Source organism: Phyllobates terribilis, unplaced genomic scaffold, assembly GCF_046119375.1.
Source record: "Phyllobates terribilis strain yellow unplaced genomic scaffold, ASM4611937v1 Scaffold_4__5_contigs__length_816908805, whole genome shotgun sequence".
Classification (NCBI taxonomy): Eukaryota; Metazoa; Chordata; class Amphibia; order Anura; family Dendrobatidae; genus Phyllobates; species Phyllobates terribilis.
The window spans coordinates 816,111,026-816,132,989 of NW_027362764.1; the positions used below are offsets into that span (position 1 = coordinate 816,111,026).

General features: G+C 63.6%; 1 protein-coding gene across 1 annotated transcript in view; it reads left to right on the top strand.

Moving 5' to 3' along the window:
• Nucleotides 1-9,829: 9,829 nt before the first annotated feature.
• LOC141264748 (nuclear receptor-binding protein 2-like) overlaps nucleotides 9,830-21,964 on the top strand; it is an 88,131-nt gene continuing 75,996 nt past the window's right edge. The window contains exons 1-2 of the mRNA XM_073677010.1: nucleotides 9,830-10,145; nucleotides 19,766-19,861. Coding sequence (XP_073533111.1) covers nucleotides 10,113-10,145; nucleotides 19,766-19,861 — 129 coding nt within the window. The 5' untranslated portion in view covers nucleotides 9,830-10,112. The remainder of the gene's footprint in view (nucleotides 10,146-19,765; nucleotides 19,862-21,964) is intronic.

Sequence of the window (21,964 nt, forward strand, 5' to 3'; positions counted from 1 at the left end):
CCGTCCTCAGCCTCCGTCACAGTCCTCAGCCTCTGTCCCCGTCCTCAGCCTCTGTCCCCGTCCTCAGCCTCCATCCTCAGCCTCCGTCGCAGTCCTCAGCCTCTGTCCCCGTCCTCAGCCTCTGTCCCCGTCCTCAGCCTGTCCTCAGCCTCCGTCCTCAGCCTCTGTGCCCGTCCTCAGCTTCTGTCCCCAGCCTCTGTCACAGTCCTCAGCCTCTGTACTCAGCCTCCATCCTCAGCCTCTGTCCCCGTCCCCAGCCTCCGGCACAGTCCTCAGCCTCTGTCCTCAGCCTCCGGCACAGTCCTCAGCCTCTGTCCCAGTCCTCAGCCTCCGTCACAGTCCTCAGCCTCTGTCCCTGTCCTCAGCCTCTGTCCCCGTCCTCAGCCTCTGTCCCCGTCCTCAGCCTCTGTCCTCAGCCTCAGCCTCTGTCCCTGGCCTCTGTCCCCGTCCTCAGCCTCTGTCCCCGTCCTCAGCCTCTGTCCCCGTCCTCAGCCTCTGTCCCCGCCCTCAGCCTCTGTCTCCGTCCTCAGCCTCTGTCCTCAGCCTCTGTCCCCGTCCCCAGCCCTCAGCCTCTGTCCTCAGCCTCCGGCACAGTACTCAGCCTCTGTGCCCGTCCTCAGCCTCTGTGCCCGTCCTCAGCCTCTGTACTCAGCCTCTGCGCCAGTCCTCAGCCTCTGTCCTCAGCCTCTGTCCTCGTGCTCAGCCTCTGTCCTCGTGCTCAGCCTCTGTCCCCAGCCCTCAGCCTCTGTCCTCAGCCTACGGCACAGTCCTCAGCCTCTGTACTCACCTCTGCCCCCGTCCTCAGCCTCTGTCCTCAGCCTCCGTGCCCGTCCTCAGCCTCTGTCCCCTGCCTCCGTCCTCAGCCTCTGTCCCCGTCCTCAGCCTCCAGCACAGTCCTCAGCCTCTGTCCCCAGCCTCTGTCCCAGTCCTCAGCCTCCGTCCTCAGCCTCTGTCTTCAGCCTCTGTCCCCGTCCTCAGCCTCCGTCCCCAGCCTGTCACCATACCCAGCCTCTGTCCTCAGCCTCCGGCACAGTCCTCAGCCTCTGTCCCTGTCCCCGTCCTCAGCCTCTGTCCTCAGCCTCTGTCCCCGGCCTCAGCCTCTGTCCCCGTCCTCAGCCTCTGTCCCCGTCCTCAGCCTCCGTCCTCAGCCTCTGTCCCCGTCCTCAGCCTCTGTCCCCGTCCTCAGCCTCTGTCCCCAGCCCTCAGCCTCTGTCCTCAGCCTCCGGCACAGTCCTCAGCCTCTGTCCCCGTACTCTGTCCCCGTCCTCAGCCTCTGTACTCAGCCTCTGTGCCCGTCCTCAGCCTCTGTACTCAGCCTCTGTGCCCGTCCTCAGCCTCTGTCCTCAGCCTCTGTCCCCGTGCTCAGCCTCTGTCCTCGTGCTCAGCCTCTGTCCTCGTGCTCAGCCTCTGTCCTCAGCCCTCAGCGTCTGTCCTCAGCCTACGGCACAGTCCTCTGCCTCTGTCGCCGTCCTCAGCCTCTGTACTCACCTCTGCCCCCGTCCTCAGCCTCTGTCCTCAGCCTCTGTTCCCGTCCTCAGCCTCTGTACTCAGCCTCTGTCCCCGTCCTCAGCCTCTGTACTCAGCCTCTGTCCCCGTCCTCAGCCTCTGTACTCAGCCTCTGTCCCCGTCCTCAGCCTCCGGCACAGTCCTCAGCCTCCGGCACAGTCCTCAGCCTCCGGCACAGTCCTCAGCCTCTGTCCTCAGCCTCAGTCTCTGTGCCCGTCCTCAGCCTCCGTCCTCATCCTCCGTCCCTGTCCTCAGCCTCTGTCCCCGTCCTCAGCCTCCGGCACAGTCCTCAGCCTCTGTTCCCGTCCTCAGCCTCCGTCCTCATCCTCCGTCCCCGTCCTCAGCCTCTGTCCCCATCCTCAGCCTCTGCCCCCAGCCTCTGTCCCCGTCCTCAGCCTCTGTCCTCAGCCTCTATCCTCAGCCTCCGGCACCGTCCTCAGCCTCTGTCCCCAGCCTCTGTCCCAGTCCTCAGCCTCCGTCCTCAGCCTCCGTCACAGCCCTCAGCCTCTGTCTTCAGCCTCTGTCCTCAGCCTCCGGCACAGTCCTCAGCCTCTGTGCCCGTCCTCAGCCTCTGTCCCTGTCCTCAGCCTCTGTCCCTGTCCTCAGCCTCTGTCCTCAGCCTCTGTCCCCGTCTCCAGTCCTCAGCCTCTGTCCCCGTCCTCAGCCTCTGTCCCCATCCTCAGCCTCTGTCCTCAGCCTCAGCCTCTGTCCCCAGCCTCAGCCCTCGTCCTCTGTCCCCGTCCCCAGCCTCTGCCCTCAGCCTCTGTCCCCGTCCTTAGCCTCTGTCCCCATCCTCCGTCCTTAGCCTCTGTCCCTGTCCTCAGCCTCTGTCCTCAGCCTCTGCCCTCAGCGTCTGTCCCCATCCTCAGCGTCTGTCCCCATCCTCAGCCTCTGTCCCCAGCCTCAGCCTCTGTCCCCAGCCTCCGTCCTCAGCCTCTGTCCTCAGCCTCTGTCCCCGTCCTCAGCCTCTGTCCTCAGCGTCCGGCACAGTCCTCAGCCTCTGTCCCCAGCCTCTGTCCCAGTCCTCAGCCTCTGTCCTCAGCCACTGTCCCCGTCCTCAGCCTCTGTCCTCAGCCTCTGTCCCCGTCCCCAGCCTGTCCCCGTCCTCAGCCTCTGTCATCAGCCTCCGTCCTCAGCCTCCGTGCCCGTCCTCAGCCTCTCTCCCCTGCCTCAGACTCTGTACTCAGCCTCCGTCCTCAGCCTCTGTCCTCATCCTCTGTCCCCGTCCTCAGCCTCTGTCCCCGTTCCCAGCCTCTGTCCTCAGCCTCTGTCCCCGTCCTCAGCCTCCGGCACAGTCCTCAGCATCCGGCACAGTCCTCAGCCTCTGTCCTCAGCCTCTATCCTCAGCCTCCGGCACAGTCCTCAGCCTCTGTCCCAGTCCTCAGCCTCCGTCCTCAGCCTCTGTCCCCGTCCCCAGCCTGTCACCGTTCCCAGCCTCTGTCCTCAGCCTCCGGAACAGTCCTCAGCCTCTGTCCCTGTCCCCAGCCTCTGTCATTAGCCTCTGTCCCCGGCCTCAGCCTCTGTCCCCGGCCTCTGTCCTCAGCCTCTGTCCCCGTCCCCAGCCTGTCACCGTCCCCAGCCTCCGGCACAGTCCTCAGCCTCCGGCACAGTCCTCAGCCTCTGTCCCCGGCCTCTGTCCCCGGCCTCAGCCTCTGTCCCCGTCCTCAGCCTCTGTCCCCGTCCTCAGCCTCTGTCCCCGTCCTCAGCCTGCGTCCTCAGCCTCTGTGCCTGTCCTCAGCCTCTGTCCCAATCCTCAGCCTCTGTCTTCAGCCTCTGTCCCCGTCCTCAGCCTCTGTCCCCGTCCTCAGCCTCTGTCCCCGTCCTCAGCCTCTGTCCTCAGCCTCCGGCACAGTCCTCAGCCTCCGTCCCCAGCCTCTGTCCCCGTCCTCAGCCTCCATCCTCAGCCTCAGTGCCTGTCCTCAGCCTCTGTCTTCAGCCTCTGTCCCCGTCCTCAGCCTCTGTCCCCACCTCCTCAGCCTCCGTCCTCAGCCTCCGGCACAGTCCTCAGCCTCCGTTGCCTGTCCTCAGCCTCCGTTGCCTGTCCCCAGCCTCTGTGCCTGTCCCCAGCCTCTGTGCCTGTCCTCAGCCTGTCTTCAGCCTCTGTCCCCGTCCTCAGCCTCTGTCCCCGTCCTCAGCCTCTGTCCCCGTCCTCAGCCTCTGTCCCCATCCTCAGCCTCTGTCCCCATCCTCAGCCTCCGGCACAGTCCTCAGCCTCTGTCCTCAGCCTCTGTCCCCGTCCCCAGCCTCTGTCCCCGTCCTCAGCCTCTGTCCCCGTCCTCAGCATGTCCTCAGCCTCTGTCCTCGTGCTCAGCCTCTGTCCCCATCCTCAGCCTCTGTCCCCATCCTCAGCCTCTGTCCCCATCCTCAGCCTCTGTCCTCAGCCTCAGCCTCTGTCCCCGTCCTCAGCCTCTGTCCTCGTGCTCAGTCCTCAGCCTCTGTCCCCGTCCTCTGTCCCCAGCCTCAGCCTCTGTCCCCAGCCTCAGCCTCTGTCCCCAGCCTCTGTCGCCGTCCTCAGCCTCCGGCACAGTCCTCAGCCTCTGTCCGCAGGCTCTGTCCCAGTCCTCAGCCTCTGTCCCCGTCCTCAGCCTCTGTCCTCAGCCTCCGTCCTCGTCCCCAGCCTGTCACCGTCCTCAGCCTCCGGCACAGTCCTCAGCCTCCGGCACAGTCCTCAGCCTCTGTCCCCGTCCTCAGCCTCTGTCGCCGTCCTCAGCCTCTGTCGCCATCCTCAGCCTCTGTCCCCGTCCTCAGCCTCTGTCCCCGTCCTCAGCCTCCATCCTCAGCTTCTGTCCCCAGCCTCCGGCACAATCCTCAGCCTCTGTGCCCGTCCTCAGCCTCTGTCCCCAGCCTCTGTCCCCGTCCTCAGCCTCTGTCCTCAGCCTCCGTCCTCAGCCTCCGTCACAGTCCTCAGCCTCTGTCCCCATCCTCAGCTTCTGTCCCCGTCCTCAGCCTCTGTCCTCAGCCTCTGCCCTCAGCCTCTGTCCCCGTCGTTAGCCTCTGTCCACAGCCTCCGTCCTTAGCCTCTGTCCCTGTCCTCAGCCTCTGTCCTCAGCCTCTGCCTCTGTCCCCAGCCTCCGTCCTTAGCCTCTGTCCCCGTCCTCAGCCTCTGTCCCCGTCCTCAGCTTATGTCCCTGTCCTCAGCCTCTGTCCCCGTCCTCAGCCTCTGTCCTCAGCATCCGTCCTCAGCCTCTGTCCCCAGCCTCTGTCCCCGTCCTCAGCCTCTGTCCTCAGCCTGTCCCCGTCCTCAGCCTCTGTGCTCAGCCTCCGTCCTCAGCCTCTGTCCTCAGCCTTTGTCCCCAGCCTGTGTCCCCGACCTCAGCCTCTGTCCCCGTCCTCAGCCTCTGTCCCCGTCCTCAGCCTCTGTCCCCGTCCTCAGCCTCTGTCATCAGCCTCTGTCATCAGCCTCCGTCCTCAGCCTCTGTCCTCATCCTCAGCCTCTGTCCCCATCCTCAGCCTCTGTCCCCAGCCTCTGTCCTCAGCCTCAGCCTCTGTCCTCAGCCTCTGTCCCCGTCCCCAGCCTCTGTCCCCGTCCTCAGCCTCAGGCACAGTCCTCAGCCTCAGGCACAGTCCTCAGCCTCCGGCACAGTCCTCAGCCTCTGTCCCCAGCCTCTGTCCCAGTCCTCAGCCTCCGTCCTCAGCCTCCGTCTTCAGCCTCTGTCCCCGTCCTCAGCCTCTGTCCTCAGCCTCCGTCCCCAGCCTGTCACCATACCCAGCCTCTGTCCTCAGCCTCCGGCACAGTCCTCAGCCTCTGTCCCTGTCCCCGTCCTCAGCCTCTGTCCTCAGCCTCTGTCCCCGGCCTCAGCTTCTGTCCCCGGCCTCAGCCTCTGTCCCCGGCCTCTGTCCTCGTCCTCAGCCTCTGTCCCCGTCCTCAGCCTCTGTCCCCGTCCTCAGCCTCTGTCCCCGTCCTCAGCTTATGTCCCTGTCCTCAGCCTCTGTCCCCGTCCTCAGCCTCTGTCCCCGTCCTCAGCTTATGTCCCTGTCCTCAGCCTCTGTCCTCGTCCTCAGCCTCTGTCCCCGTCCTCAGCCTCCGTCCTCAGCCTCTGTCCCCGTCCTCAGCCTCTGTCCCCGTCCCCAGCCCTCAGCCTCTGTCCTCAGCCTCCGGCACAGTCCTCAGCCTCTGTCCTCGTACTCTGTCCCCGTCCTCAGCCTCTGTCCCCGTCCTCAGCCTCTGTACTCAGCCTCTGTCCCCGTCCTCAGCCTCTGTCCTCAGCCTCCGGCACAGTCCTCGGCATCTGTGCCGGTCCTCAGCCTCTGTCCCCGTCCTCAGCCTCTGTCCCCGTCCTCAGCCTCTGTCCTCAGCCTCTGTCCTCAGCCTCCGGCACAGTCCTCAGCCTCCGGCACAGTCCTCGGCCTCCGGCACAGTCCTCGGCCTCCGGCACAGTCCTCGGCCTCTGTGCCGGTCCTCAGCCTCTGTCCCCGTCCTTAGCCTCTGTCCCCATCCTCAGCCTCTGTCCCCATCCTCAGCCTCTGTCCCCATCCTCAGCCTCTGTCCCCATCCTCAGCCTCTGTCCCCAGCCTCCGTCCTTAGCCTCTGTCCCCGTCCTCAGTCTATGTCCCCGTCCTCAGCTTATGTCCCTGTCCTCAGCCTCTGTCCTCAGCGTCCGTCCTCAGCGTCCGGCACAGTCCTCAGCCTCTGTCCCCAGCCTCTGTCCCAGTCCTCAGCCTCTGTCCTCAGCCACTTTCCCCGTCCTCAGCCTCTGTCCCAGTCCTCAGCCTCTGTCCTCAGCCTCTGTCCCCGTCCTCAGCCTCTGTCCCCGTCCTCAGCCTCTGTCCCCGTCCTCAGCCTCTGTCCCCAGCCTCTGTCCTCAGCGTCCGTCCTCAGCGTCCGGCACAGTCCTCAGCCTCTGTCCTCAGCCTCTGTCCCAGTCCTCAGCCTCTGTCCTCAGCCACTGTCCCCGTCCTCAGCCTCTGTCCTCAGCCTCTTGCTCCGTCCTCAGCCCTCAGCCTCTGTCTCTGTCCTCAGCGTCCGTCCTCAGCGTCCGGCACAGTCCTCAGCCTCTGTCCCCAGCCTCTGTCCCAGTCCTCAGCCTCTGTCCTCAGCCACTGTCCCCGTCCTCAGCCTTTGTCCCCAGCCTCTGTCCCCGTCCTCAGCCTCTGTCCCCGTCCTCAGCCTCTGTCCCCGTCCTCAGCCTCTGTCCTCAGCCTCTGTCCTCAGCCTCCGTCCCCAGCCTCCGTCCCCAGCCTCTGTCATCAGCCTCTGTCCTCAGCCTCCGTGCCCTGCCTCAGACTCTGTACTCAGCCTCTGTCCTCATCCTCAGCCTCTGTCCCCGTCCTCAGCCTCTGTCCCTGTCCTCAGCCTCTGTCCCTGTCCCTGTCCTCAGCCTCTGTCCCCGTCCTCAGCCTCCGGCACAGTCCTCAGCCTCCGGCACAGTCCTCAGCCTCTGTCCCCGTCCTCAGCCTCCGTCCTCAGCCTCTATCCTCAGCCTCCGGCACAGTCCTCAGCCTCTGTCCCCAGCCTCTGTCCCAGTCCTCAGCCTCTGTCCCCGTCCTCAGCCTCTGTCCCCGTCCTCAGCCTCTGTCCCCGTCCTCAGCCTCTGTCCTCAGCCTCCGGCACAGTCCCCAGCCTCTGTCATCAGCCTCTGTCCCCGGCCTTAGCCTCTGTCCCCGACCTCTGTCCTCGGCCTCTGTCCCCGGCCTCTGTCCCCGGCCTCAGCCTCTGTCCCAGTCCTCAGCCTCTGTCCCCGTCCTCAGCCTCTGTCCCCGTCCCCAGCCTCTGTCCCCGTCCCCAGCCTCTGTCCCCGTCCCCAGCCTCTGGCACAGTCCTCAGCCTCCGGCACAGTCCTCAGCCTCTGTCCCCAGCCTCTGTCCCAGTCCTCAGACTCCGTCCTCAGCCTCTGTCTTCAGCCTCTGTCCCCGTCCTCAGCCTCCGTCCCCAGCCTGTCACCATACCCAGCCTCTGTCCTCAGCCTCCGGCACAGTCCTCAGCCTCTGTCCCTGTCCTCAGCCTCTGTCCTCAGCCTCTGTCCCCGGCCTCAGCCTCTGTCCCCGGCCTCAGCCTCTGTCCCCAGCCTCTGTCCTCGTCCTCAGCCTCTGTCCCCGTCCTCAGCCTCAGCCTCCGTCCTCAGCCTCTGTCCCCGTCCTCAGCCTCTGTCCCCGTCCTCAGCCTCTGTCCCCGTCCCCAGCCTCTGTCCTCAGCCTCTGTCCCCGTCCTCAGCCTCTGTCCTCAGCCTCCGGCACAGTCCTCAGCCTCTGTGCCGGTCCTCAGCCTCTGTCCCCGTCCTCAGCCTCTGTCCCCGTCCTCAGCCTCTCCTCAGCCTCTGTCCTCAGCCTCTGTCCTCGTGCTCAGCCACTGTCCTCAGCCTCTGTCCCCGTCCTCAGGCTCTGTCCCCGTCCTCAGGCTCTGTCCCCGTCCTCAGGCTCTGTCCTCAGCCTCAGCCTCTGTCCCCATCCTCAGCCTCTGTCCTCAGCCTCTGTCCCCGTCCTTAGCCTCTGTCCCCGTCCTCAGCCTCTGTCCCTGTCCTCAGCCTCTGTCCCTGTCCTCAGCATCTGTCCCCATCCTCAGCCTCTGTCCCCATCCTCAGCCTCTGTCCCCAGCCTCCGTCCTTAGCCTCTGTCCCCGTCCTCAGCTTATGTCCCTGTCCTCAGCCTCTGTCCTCAGCGTCCGTCCTCAGCGTCCGGCACAGTCCTCAGCCTCTGTCCCCAGCCTCTGTCCCAGTCCTCAGCCTCTGTCCTCAGCCACTGTCCCCGTCCTCAGCCTCTGTCCCAGTCCTCAGCCTCTGTCCTCAGCCACTGTCCCCGTCCTCAGCCTCTGTCCCCGTCCTCAGCCTCTGTCCCCAGCCTCTGTCCTCAGCGTCCGGCACAGTCCTCAGCCTCTGTCCCCAGCCTCTGTCCCAGTCCTCAGCCTCTGTCCTCAGCCACTGTCCCCGTCCTCAGCCTCTGTCCTCAGCCACTGTCCCCGTCCTCAGCCTCTGGCTCCGTCCTCAGCCTCTGTCTCTGTCCTCAGCCTTTGTCCCCAGCCTCTGTCCCCGTCCTCAGCCTCTGTCCCCGTCCTCAGCCTCTGTCCTCAGCCTCCGTCCCCAGCCTCTGTCCTCAGCCTCCGTGCCCTGCCTCAGACTCTGTACTCAGCCTCCGTCCTCAGCCTCTGTCCTCATCCTCAGCCTCTGTCCCCGTCCTCAGCCTCTGTCCCTGTCCTCAGCCTCTGTCCCCAGCCTCAGCCTCTGTCCCCGTCCTCAGCCTCCGGCACAGTCCTCAGCCTCTGTCCCCGTCCTCAGCCTCCGTCCTCAGCCTCTATCCTCAGCCTCCGGCACAGTCCTCAGTCTCTGTCCCCAGCCTCTGTCCCAGTCCTCAGCCTCTGTCCCCGTCCTCAGCCTCTGTCCCAGTCCTCAGCCTCTGTCCCCGTCCTCAGCCTCTGTCCTCAGCCTCCGGCACAGTCCCCAGCCTCTGTCATCAGCCTCTGTCCCCGGCCTCAGCCTCTGTCCCCGACCTCTGGCCTCAGCCTCTGTCCTCGGCCTCTGTCCCCGGCCTCTGTCCCCGTCCTCAGCCTCTGTCCCCGTACTCAGCCTCTGTCCCCGTCCTCAGCCTCTGTCCCCGTCCTCAGCCTCTGTCCCAGTCCTCAGTCTCTGTCCCCGTCCTCAGCCTCTGTCCCCGTCCTCAGCCTCTGTCCCCAGCCCTCAGCCTCTGTCCCCAGCCTCCGGCACAGTCCTCAGCCTCTGTCCCCGTACTCTGTCCCCGTCCTCAGCCTCTGTCCCCGTCCTCAGCCTCTGTCCCCGTCCTCAGCCTCTGTCCCAGTCCTCAGCCTCTGTCCCAGTCCTCAGCCTCTGTCCCCGTCCCCAGCCTCTGTCCCCAGCCCTCAGCCTCTGTCCCCAGCCTCCGGCACAGTCCTCAGCCTCTGTCCCCGTACTCTGTCCCCGTCCTCAGCCTCTGTCCCCGTCCTCAGCCTCCGTCCTCAGCCTCTGTGCCTGTCCTCAGCCTCTGTGCCTGTCCCCAGCCTCTGTCCCCGTCCTCAGCCTCTGTCCCCGTCCTCAGCCTCCGTCCTCAGCCTCCGGTGCCTGTCCTCAGCCTCCGGTGCCTGTCCTCAGCCTCTGTCCCCAGCCTCTGTCCCCGTCCTCAGCCTCTGTCCCCGTCCCCAGTCCTCAGCCTCTGTCCCCGTCCTCAGGCTCTGTCCTCAGCCTCTGCCCCCATCCTCAGCCTCTGTCCTCAGCCTCTGTCGCCGTCCTCAGCCTCTGTCCTGAGCCTCTGTCCCCATCCTCAGCCTCTGTCCCCATCCTCAGCCTCTGTCCCCATCCTCAGCCTCTGTCCTCAGCCTCTGTCCCCGTCCTCAGCCGCTGTCCTCAGCCTCTGTCCCCGTCCTCAGCCTCTGTCGCCGTCCTCAGCCTCCATCTCCGTCCTCAGCCTCCATCTCCGTCCTCTCTCTCTCCTCCTGTTTTGGCCCCGCATTGTGGGAGGCGCAGGACCTGAGTTGCTCCAGCAGAGGGCGCTGCAGCCTCCACCACAAGCAGAGCTGCCTCCCACTGCCGCCCGGGTCCTGGAGGCTGAGAGCGGCGCAGGGAGCGCGGGTGGTCGCGGACACTGGTGGTCGCGGACACGGGGGGCTCGGGACGCTGCAGCTCGTCACCTGGAGGCCTGCGGCCATTACCCTGCTGTGCCACATCTGGACGCCTCGCCACAGGATGGCGCTGCACATGGCATCTGCACAAGCTGAGGTAAGCGCGCAGAGACGGGGAAGGGTTAACAGCGCCCCCTGATGCCCCCACCTGACCTCATTAACCCTCCACTGCCCGCAGGGACTGGCACAGGACACAGCGCGCCACCGGCAGTGACAGCTGCTGCACACCACGAGGAAAGGGTTAATGACACAGCCAGAGCCGCCCGGTGCAGCGCGCTCCCCGGAACGTGAGGGGTTAAAGCCGGGGGAGTGCTAGGGGCTAAAATAAGTGACAGCGGGGCACCCCACATACAGTGCCGCACAGAGCACCCCGCATACAGTGCCGCACAGAGCACCCCACATACAGTGCCGCACAGAGCACCCCGCATACAGTGATGTATGGAGCACCCCGCATACAGTGATGTACAGAGCACCGCGCATACAGTGATGTACAGAGCACCCCGCATACAGTGCCGCACAGAGCACCCCACATACAGTGCCGCACAGAGCACCCCACATACAGTGCCGCACAGAGCACCCCGCATACAGTGCCGCACAGAGCACCCCACATACAGTGCCGCACAGAGCACCCCGCATACAGTGATGTATGGAGCACCCCGCATACAGTGATGTACAGAGCACCGCGCATACAGTGATGTACAGAGCACCACGCATACAGTGATGTACAGAGCACCCCGCATACAGTGCCGCACACAGTGATGTACAGAGCACCCCGCATACAGTGCCGCACACAGTGATGTACAGAGCACCCCGCATACAGTGCCGCACACAGTGATGTACAGAGCACCCCGCATACAGTGCCGCACACAGTGATGTACAGAGCACCCCGCATACAGTGCCGCACACAGTGATGTACGCACCCAGCATACAGTGCCGCACACAGTGATGTACAGAGCACCCCGCATACAGTGCCGCACACAGTGATGTACAGAGCACCCCGCATACAGTGCCGCACACAGTGATGTACGGAGCACCCCGCATACAGTGCCGCACACAGTGATGTACGGAGCACCCCGTATACAGTGCCGCACACAGTGATGTACGGAGCACCCCGCATACAGTGCCGCACACAGTGATGTACTGAGCACCCCGCATACAGTGCCGCACACAGTGATGTACGGAGCACCCCGTATACAGTGCCGCACACAGTGATGTACTGAGCACCCCCCATACAGTGCCGCACACAGTGATGTACAGAGCACCCCGCATACAGTGCCGCACACAGTGATGCACAGAGCACCCCGCATACAGTGCCGCACACATTGATGTACAGAGCACCCAGCATACAGTGCCGCACACAGTGATGTACAGAGCACCCCGCATACAGTGCCGCACACAGTGATGTACAGAGCACCCCGCATACAGTGCCGCACACAGTGATGTACGGAGCACCCCACATACAGTGCCGCACACAGTGATGTACAGAGCACCCCGCATACATTGCCGCACACAGTGATGTACGGAGCACCCCGCACACAGTGATGTACAGAGCACCCCGCATACAGTGCCGCACACAGTGATGTACGGAGCACTCCGCATACAGTGCCGCACACAGTGATGTACAGAGCACCCCGCATACAGTGCCGCACACAGTGATGTACAGAGCACCCCGCATACAGTGCTGCACACAGTGATGTACAGAGCACCCCGCATACAGTGCTGCACACAGTGATGTACAGAGCACCCCGCATACAGCGTCTGACGTGCGGAGCACCCCGATCACCTGAAGGATCCCAGGTCCTGTGTAGCGGGGTGGTGTGACAGGACGCACAGGTATCAGTCGCTCTGCCAGTGTCTCACCTGGAGCGACCTCACCGCCTCCTCTGTATACAGAGTTGTGTAACTCAGGTTCATTGGTGTCACTGAGGGGCGACACGAGGAGGAGCTGGGACCCTGAGCCTGTAGCTTGTCATCATGAGTCAGCATGCTCTGCACACACTCAGTGCAACTACACCGCTCCTAGCCCAGATCCGCACACACTCAGTGCAACTACACCGCTCCTAGCACAGCTCCGCACACACTCAGTGCAACTACACCGCTCCTAGCACAGCTCTGCACACACTCAGTGCAGCTACACCGCTCCTAGCCCAGATCCGCACACACTCAGTGCAACTACACCGCTCCTAGCACAGCTCCGCACACACTCAGTGCAACTACACCGCTCCTAGCACAGCTCCGCACACACTCAGTGCAACTACACCGCTCCTAGCCCAGATCCGCACACACTCAGTGCAACTACACCGCTCCTAGCCCAGATCCGCACACACTCAGTGCAACTACACCGCTCCTAGCACAGCTCCGCACACACTCAGTGCAACTACACCGCTCCTAGCACAGCTCTGCACACACTCAGTGCAACTACACCGCTCCTAGCACAGCTCCGCACACACTCAGTGCAACTACACCGCTCCTAGCACAGCTCCGCACACACTCAGTGCAACTACACCGCTCTTAGCACAGCTCCGCACACACTCAGTGCAACTACACCGCTCCTAGCACAGCTCTGCACACACTCAGTGCATTTACACCACTTCTAGCACAGCTCCGCACACACTCAGTGCAGCTACACCGCTCCTAGCACAGCTCTGCACACACTCAGTGCAACTACACCGCTCCTAACACAGCTCCGCACACACTCAGTGCAACTACACCGCTCCTAGCACAGCTCCACACACACTCAGTGCAACTACACCGCTCCTAGCACAGCTCCGCACACACTCAGTGCAACTACACCGCTCCTAGCCCAGCTCCGCACACACTCAGTGCAACTACACCGCTCCTAGCCCAGCTCTGCACACACTCAGTGCAACTACACCGCTCCTAGCACAGCTCCGCACACACTCAGTGCAGCTACACCGCTCCTAACACATCTCCGCGCACACTGGGTGTAGCACAGCTCCGCACGCACTGGGTGTAGCTCATCTCCGCGCACACTGGGCGTAGCTCATCTCCGCGCACACTGGGCGTAGCTCATCTCCGCACACACTGGGCGTAGCTCATCTCCGCGCACACTGGGCGTAGCGCATCTTCGCACACACTGGGTGTAGCGCTGCTCCGCACACACTGGGTGTAGCTCATCTCCGCACACACTGGGCGTAGCTCATCGCGCACACTGGGCGTAGCGCATCTCCGCGCACACTGGGCGTAGCGCTGCTCCGCACACACTGGGCGTAGCTCATCTCCGCACACACTGGGCGTAGCGCATCTTCGCGCACACTGGGCGTAGCGCAGCTCCGCGCACACTGGGAGTAGCTCATCTCCGCGCACACTGGGCGTAGCTCATCTCCGCGCACACTGGGCGTAGCTCATCTCCGCGCACACTGGGCGTAGCTCATCTCCGCGCACACTGGGCGTAGCTCATCTCCGCGCACACTGGGCGTAGCTCATCTCCGCGCACACTGGGCGTAGCTCATCTCCGCGCACACTGGGCGTAGCTCATCTCCGCGCACACTGGGCGTAGCTCATCTCCGCGCACACTGGGCGTAGCTCATCTCCGCGCACACTGGGCGTAGCTCATCTCCGCGCACACTGGGCGTAGCTCATCTCCGCGCACACTGGGCGTAGCTCATCTCCGCGCACACTGGGCGTAGCTCATCTCCGCGCACACTGGGCGTAGCTCATCTCCGCGCACACTGGGCGTAGCTCATCTCCGCGCACACTGGGCGTAGCTCATCTCCGCGCACACTGGGCGTAGCTCATCTCCGCGCAAACTGGGCGTAGCTCATCTCCGCGCACACTGGGAGTAGCTCATCTCCGCGCACACTGGGAGTAGCTCATCTCCGCGCACACTGGGCGTAGCTCATCTCCGCGCACACTGGGCGTAGCTCATCTCCGCGCACACTGGGGGTAGCTCATCTCCGCGCAAACTGGGCGTAGCTCATCTCCGCGCACACTGGGCGTAGCTCATCTCCGCGCACACTGGGCGTAGCTCATCTCCGCGCACACTGGGCGTAGCTCATCTCCGCGCACACTGGGCGTAGCTCATCTCCGCGCACACTGGGCGTAGCGCATCTCCGCGCACACTGGGCGTAGCGCATCTCCGCGCACACTGGGAGAAGCTCATCTCCGCGCACACTGGGAGTAGCTCATCTCCGCGCACACTGGGCGTAGCGCATCTCCGCGCACACTGGGCGTAGCTCATCTCCGCGCACACTGGGAGTAGCTCATCTCCGCGCACACTGGGCGTAGCTCATCTCCGCGCACACTGGGAGTAGCTCATCTCCGCGCACACTGGGCGTAGCGCATCTCCGCGCACACTGGGCGTAGCGCATCTCCGCGCACACTGGGCGTAGCTCATCTCCGCGCACACTGGGCGTAGCTCATCTCCGCGCACACTGGGCGTAGCTCATCTCCGCGCACACTGGGCGTAGCTCATCTCCGCGCACACTGGGCGTAGCTCATCTCCGCGCACACTGGGCGTAGCTCATCTCCGCGCACACTGGGCGTAGCTCATCTCCGCGCACACTGGGCGTAGCTCATCTCCGCGCACACTGGGCGTAGCTCATCTCCGCGCACACTGGGCGTAGCTCATCTCCGCGCACACTGGGCGTAGCTCATCTCCGCGCACACTGGGCGTAGCTCATCTCCGCGCACACTGGGCGTAGCTCATCTCCGCGCACACTGGGCGTAGCTCATCTCCGCGCACACTGGGCGTAGCGCATCTCCGCGCACACTGGGCGTAGCGCATCTCCGCGCACACTGGGCGTAGCGCATCTCCGCGCACACTGGGCGTAGCGCATCTCCGCGCACACTGGGCGTAGCGCATCTCCGCGCACACTGGGCGTAGCGCATCTCCGCGCACACTGGGCGTAGCGCATCTCCGCGCACACTGGGCGTAGCTCATCTCCGCGCACACTGGGCGTAGCTCATCTCCGCGCACACTGGGCGTAGCTCATCTCCGCGCACACTGGGCGTAGCTCATCTCCGCGCACACTGGGCGTAGCTCATCTCCGCGCACACTGGGCGTAGCTCATCTCCGCGCACACTGGGCGTAGCTCATCTCCGCGCACACTGGGCGTAGCTCATCTCCGCGCACACTGGGCGTAGCTCATCTCCGCGCACACTGGGCGTAGCTCATCTCCGCGCACACTGGGCGTAGCTCATCTCCGCGCACACTGGGCGTAGCTCATCTCCGCGCACACTGGGGGTAGCTCATCTCCGCGCACACTGGGGGTAGCTCATCTCCGCGCACACTGGGGGTAGCTCATCTCCGCGCACACTGGGGGTAGCTCATCTCCGCGCACACTGGGGGTAGGTCATCTCCGCGCACACTGGGCGTAGCGCATCTCCGCGCACACTGGGAGTAGCGCATCTCCGCGCACACTGGGCGTAGCGCATCTCCGCGCACACTGGGAGTAGCTCATCTCCGCGCACACTGGGCGTAGCTCATCTCCGCGCACACTGGGCGTAGCTCATCTCCGCGCACACTGGGCGTAGCTCATCTCCGCGCACACTGGGCGTAGCGCATCTCCGCGCACACTGGGCGTAGCTCATCTCCGCGCACACTGGGCGTAGCTCATCTCCGCGCACACTGGGCGTAGCTCATCTCCGCGCACACTGGGCGTAGCTCATCTCCGCGCACACTGGGGGTAGGTCATCTCCGCGCACACTGGGGGTAGGTCATCTCCGCGCACACTGGGCGTAGCTCATCTCCGCGCACACTGGGCGTAGCGCATCTCCGCGCACACTGGGCGTAGCGCATCTCCGCGCACACTGGGCGTAGCTCATCTCCGCGCACACTGGGCGTAGCTCATCTCCGCGCACACTGGGCGTAGCTCATCTCCGCGCACACTGGGCGTAGCTCATCTCCGCGCACACTGGGCGTAGCGCATCTCCGCGCACACTGGGAGTAGCTCATCTCCGCGCACACTGGGCGTAGCTCATCTCCGCGCACACTGGGCGTAGCTCATCTCCGCGCACACTGGGCGTAGCTCATCTCCGCGCACACTGGGCGTAGCTCAGCTCCGCGCACACTGGGCGTAGCTCATCTCCGCGCACACTGGGCGTAGCGCATCTCCGCGCACACTGGGCGTAGCGCATCTCCGCGCACACTGGGCGTAGCTCATCTCCGCGCACACTGGGCGTAGCTCATCTCCGCGCACACTGGGCGTAGCTCATCTCCGCGCACACTGGGCGTAGCTCAGCTCCGCGCACACTGGGCGTAGCTCATCTCCGCGCACACTGGGCGTAGCTCATCTCCGCGCACACTGGGCGTAGCTCATCTCCGCGCACACTGGGCGTAGCGCATCTCCGCGCACACTGGGCGTAGCTCATCTCCGCGCACACTGGGCGTAGCTCATCTCCGCGCACACTGGGCGTAGCTCATCTCCGCGCACACTGGGCGTAGCTCATCTCCGCGCACACTGGGCGTAGCTCATCTCCGCGCACACTGGGCGTAGCTCATCTCCGCGCACACTGGGCGTAGCTCATCTCCGCGCACACTGGGCGTAGCTCATCTCCGCGCACACTGGGCGTAGCTCATCTCCGCGCACACTGGGCGTAGCTCATCTCCGCGCACACTGGGGGTAGCTCATCTCCGCGCACACTGGGGGTAGCTCATCTCCGCGCACACTGGGGGTAGCTCATCTCCGCGCACACTGGGCGTAGCTCATCTCCGCGCACACTGGGCGTAGCTCATCTCCGCGCACACTGGGCGTAGCTCATCTCCGCGCACACTGGGCGTAGCTCATCTCCGCGCACACTGGGCGTAGCTCATCTCCGCGCACACTGGGCGTAGCTCATCTCCGCGCACACTGGGCGTAGCTCATCTCCGCGCACACTGGGCGTAGCTCATCTCCGCGCACACTGGGCGTAGCTCATCTCCGCGCACACTGGGCGTAGCTCATCTCCGCGCACACTGGGCGTAGCTCATCTCCGCGCACACTGGGCGTAGCTCATCTCCGCGCACACTGGGCGTAGCTCATCTCCGCGCACACTGGGCGTAGCTCATCTCCGCGCACACTGGGCGTAGCTCATCTCCGCGCACACTGGGCGTAGCTCATCTCCGCGCACACTGGGCGTAGCTCATCTCCGCGCACACTGGGCGTAGCTCATCTCCGCGCACACTGGGCGTAGCTCATCTCCGCGCACACTGGGCGTAGCTCATCTCCGCGCACACTGGGCGTAGCTCATCTCCGCGCACACTGGGCGTAGCTCATCTCCGCGCACACTGGGCGTAGCTCATCTGCGCGCACACTGGGCGTAGCGCATCTCCGCGCACACTGGGCGTAGCGCATCTCCGCGCACACTGGGCGTAGCTCATCTCCGCGCACACTGGGAGTAGCTCATCTCCGCGCACACTGGGCGTAGCGCATCTCCGCGCACACTGGGCGTAGCTCATCTCCGCGCACACTGGGAGTAGCTCATCTCCGCGCACACTGGGCGTAGCTCATCTCCGCGCACACTGGGAGTAGCTCATCTCCGCGCACACTGGGCGTAGCGCATCTCCGCGCACACTGGGCGTAGCGCATCTCCGCGCACACTGGGCGTAGCTCATCTCCGCGCACACTGGGCGTAGCTCATCTCCGCGCACACTGGGCGTAGCTCATCTCCGCGCACACTGGGCGTAGCTCATCTCCGCGCACACTGGGCGTAGCTCATCTCCGCGCACACTGGGCGTAGCTCATCTCCGCGCACACTGGGCGTAGCTCATCTCCGCGCACACTGGGCGTAGCTCATCTCCGCGCACACTGGGCGTAGCTCATCTCCGCGCACACTGGGCGTAGCGCATCTCCGCGCACACTGGGCGTAGCGCATCTCCGCGCACACTGGGCGTAGCTCATCTCCGCGCACACTTGGCGTAGCTCATCTCCGCGCACACTGGGCGTAGCTCATCTCCGCGCACACTGGGCGTAGCTCATCTCCGCGCACACTGGGCGTAGCTCATCTCCGCGCACACTGGGCGTAGCTCATCTCCGCGCACACTGGGCGTAGCTCATCTCCGCGCACACTGGGCGTAGCTCATCTCCGCGCACACTGGGCGTAGCTCATCTCCGCGCACACTGGGCGTAGCTCATCTCCGCGCACACTGGGCGTAGCTCATCTCCGCGCACACTGGGCGTAGCTCATCTCCGCGCACACTGGGCGTAGCTCATCTCCGCGCACACTGGGCGTAGCTCATCTCCGCGCACACTGGGGGTAGGTCATCTCCGCGCACACTGGGGGTAGGTCATCTCCGCGCACACTGGGGGTAGGTCATCTCCGCGCACACTGGGGGTAGGTCATCTCCGCGCACACTGGGCGTAGCTCATCTCCGCGCACACTGGGAGTAGCGCATCTCCGCGCACACTGGGCGTAGCGCATCTCCGCGCACACTGGGAGTAGCTCATCTCCGCGCACACTGGGAGTAGCTCATCTCCGCGCACACTGGGCGTAGCTCATCTCCGCGCACACTGGGCGTAGCTCATCTCCGCGCACACTGGGCGTAGCTCATCTCCGCGCACACTGGGCGTAGCTCATCTCCGCGCACACTGGGCGTAGCTCATCTCCGCGCACACTGGGCGTAGCTCATCTCCGCGCACACTGGGCGTAGCTCATCTCCGCGCACACTGGGCGTAGCTCATCTCCGCGCACACTGGGCGTAGCTCATCTCCGCGCACACTGGGGGTAGCTCATCTCCGCGCAAACTGGGCGTAGCTCATCTCCGCGCACACTGGGCGTAGCTCATCTCCGCGCACACTGGGCGTAGCTCATCTCCGCGCACACTGGGAGTAGCGCATCTCCGCGCACACTGGGCGTAGCGCATCTCCGCGCACACTGGGAGTAGCTCATCTCCGCGCACACTGGGAGTAGCGCATCTCCGCGCACACTGGGCGTAGCGCATCTCCGCGCACACTGGGCGTAGCTCATCTCCGCGCACACTGGGCGTAGCTCATCTCCGCGCACACTGGGCGTAGCTCATCTCCGCGCACACTGGGCGTAGCTCATCTCCGCGCACACTGGGCGTAGCGCATCTCCGCGCACACTGGGCGTAGCGCATCTCCGCGCACACTGGGCGTAGCTCATCTCCGCGCACACTGGGCGTAGCTCATCTCCGCGCACACTGGGCGTAGCTCATCTCCGCGCACACTGGGCGTAGCTCATCTCCGCGCACACTGGGCGTAGCTCATCTCCGCGCACACTGGGCGTAGCTCATCTCCGCGCACACTGGGCGTAGCTCATCTCCGCGCACACTGGGCGTAGCTCATCTCCGCGCACACTGGGCGTAGCTCATCTCCGCGCACACTGGGCGTAGCGCATCTCCGCGCACACTGGGCGTAGCGCATCTCCGCGCACACTGGGCGTAGCGCATCTCCGCGCACACTGGGCGTAGCTCATCTCCGCGCACACTGGGCGTAGCTCATCTCCGCGCACACTGGGCGTAGCTCATCTCCGCGCACACTGGGCGTAGCTCATCTCCGCGCACACTGGGCGTAGCTCATCTCCGCGCACACTGGGCGTAGCTCATCTCCGCGCACACTGGGCGTAGCTCATCTCCGCGCACACTGGGCGTAGCTCATCTCCGCGCACACTGGGCGTAGCTCATCTCCGCGCACACTGGGCGTAGCTCATCTCCGCGCACACTGGGCGTAGCTCATCTCCGCGCACACTGGGCGTAGCTCAGCTCCGCACACACTGGGTGTATAACGTCACGGCTCTGACATTTTTCTTCTCTCACAGAAGAAGCCGGAGAAGGAGAAGGAGGAGGAGAGCGAGGATGAGAGTGAAGTCCTGGAGGAGAGCCCCTGCGGCCGCTGGCACAAGAGGAAGGAGCAGGTGTGTGATTGGCGGCAGCGCCGGCTGCTCCTCAGTCGTTCGGACACTGTTTGTCGCTCTGTGATTTCCATCGCTGCTTGCAGTCAGTGAACGGAAATGTTCTGGTTTATTGCAGAGGCTTGTTCCTGTCCTCACACAGCTGGGGCTTTGTTACAGTCGTTTCCAGTCTGGACCACCCTACATAGCAGCGTCTCTTACGTCCTGATGGTGCAGGTGCATTGTATCAGGACTCTTTACTCACAGAAGAGATGCAATTGTAGCAAACCCCCAGCTGTGAGAAGTTCTGCACCATAAAGCTGGAGGTCCCCCTTATAGCGCAGTGTACGGGGGCACCCTCGTCTTATCCTGCCCTCCAGAAACTTGCTGTGATGATGGTTCCACGCATTATATCAGTCCGTGGCGTTATAACCTCAGGCTGATGCCGGGGTGGCGGCTCTGTCACTGCACGCTCGGCCCCGGCACTGCTCACTCGGCTCTGCTGTCACTGCGCGCTCGGCCCCATCACTGCACGCTTGGCTCCGCTGTCACTGCGCGCTCGGCTCCGTTGTCACTGCACGCTCGGCTCCGCCGTCACTGCACGCTCGGCCCCGTCACTGCACGCTCGGCCCCGTTACTGTGCGCCCTGTCATTACTGGACCCTGCTGAGGGTCCGGCCCCCTGTAGTGGGAGTTGCACTCACTATCCGGCACCATTGGCCAGAACCGGCAGGTCCACGGCAGCGACCCGTTCTGTGCACATGTGACTGATATGATGGCGTCTGGGGATGCCGCGGTGAACGCCCCGCTGCCCGCACCGTCATCCAGCGTGACCAAACCTTCACGTGATGCCGCGGTTCTGACCGCCCCTGGGTGCTGGGATCACGTCCTCAGAGCCTTGGTCGGACCTCACCCAGGAGCCTCCAGGTGGGCCGGTACCATCCTGGCGCTGACGCCAGTGTCAGAGGCTATTAGTGCACCTGACACCGCCACGTAGTGCCGCCCAAGAAGACAACCGCCACCTCGTCCGCAGCAGGAGCGCGCATGCACCTGGGGCCATGCACCGGTCACATTCTGGGATGTCAGGAGCACGTGGTGGTCTTACTGCAGCCTCTTTTCCAGTATATTATGCTTTGGGGTCTGTATATACCGACATACTGTGTGTGTATAATGGCGCCTGTGTAAACATCTGGGTGTATATTCTACCTCCCCAACTCCATAACTGAACACAATGATCCGGAAATCTCCCGTCTCTGTACTTTATCACCCAGAACAGAGCGGACGGCGAGCGGCCGACATTCTCCATCTTATATAACAAACTATCACATTTACAGTGCTGGCCAAAAGTATTGGCACCCCTGCGATTCTGTCAGATAATACTCGGTTTCTTCCTGAAAATGATTGCAATCACAAATTCTTTGGTCTTATTCTCTTCATTTAATTTGTCTTCAATGAAAAAAAACACAAAAATAATTGTCCTAAAGCCAAATTGGATATAATTCCACACCAAACCTAAAAAAGGGGGTGGACAAAAGTATTGGCACCCTTTGAAAAATCCTGTGATGCTTCTGTAATTGGTGTAATTAACAGCACCTGTAACTTACCTGTGGCACCTAACAGGTGTTGGCAATAACTAAATCACACTTGCAGCCAGTTAACATGGATTAAAGTTGACTCAACCTCTGTCCTGTGTCCTTGTGTGACCACATTGAGCATGGAGAAAAGAAAGAAGACCAAAGAACTGTCTGAGGACTTGAGAAACCAAATTGTGAGGAAGCATGAGCAATCTCAAGGCTACAAGTCCATCTCCAAAGACCTGAATGTTCCTGTGTCTTCCGTGCGCAGTGTCATCAAGAAGTGTAAAGCCCATGGCACTGTGGCTAACCTCCCTAGATGTGGACGGAAAAGAAAACCTGACGAGAGATTTCAACGCAAGATTGTGCGGATGGTGGATAAAGAACCTCGACTAACATCCAAACAAGTTCAAGCTGCCCTGCAGTCCAAGGGTACAACAGTGTCAACCCGTACTATCCGTCGGCGTCTGAATGAAAAGGGACTGTATGGTAGGATACCCAGGAAGACCCCACTTCTTACCCCGAGACATAAAAAAGCCAGGCTGGAGTTTGCC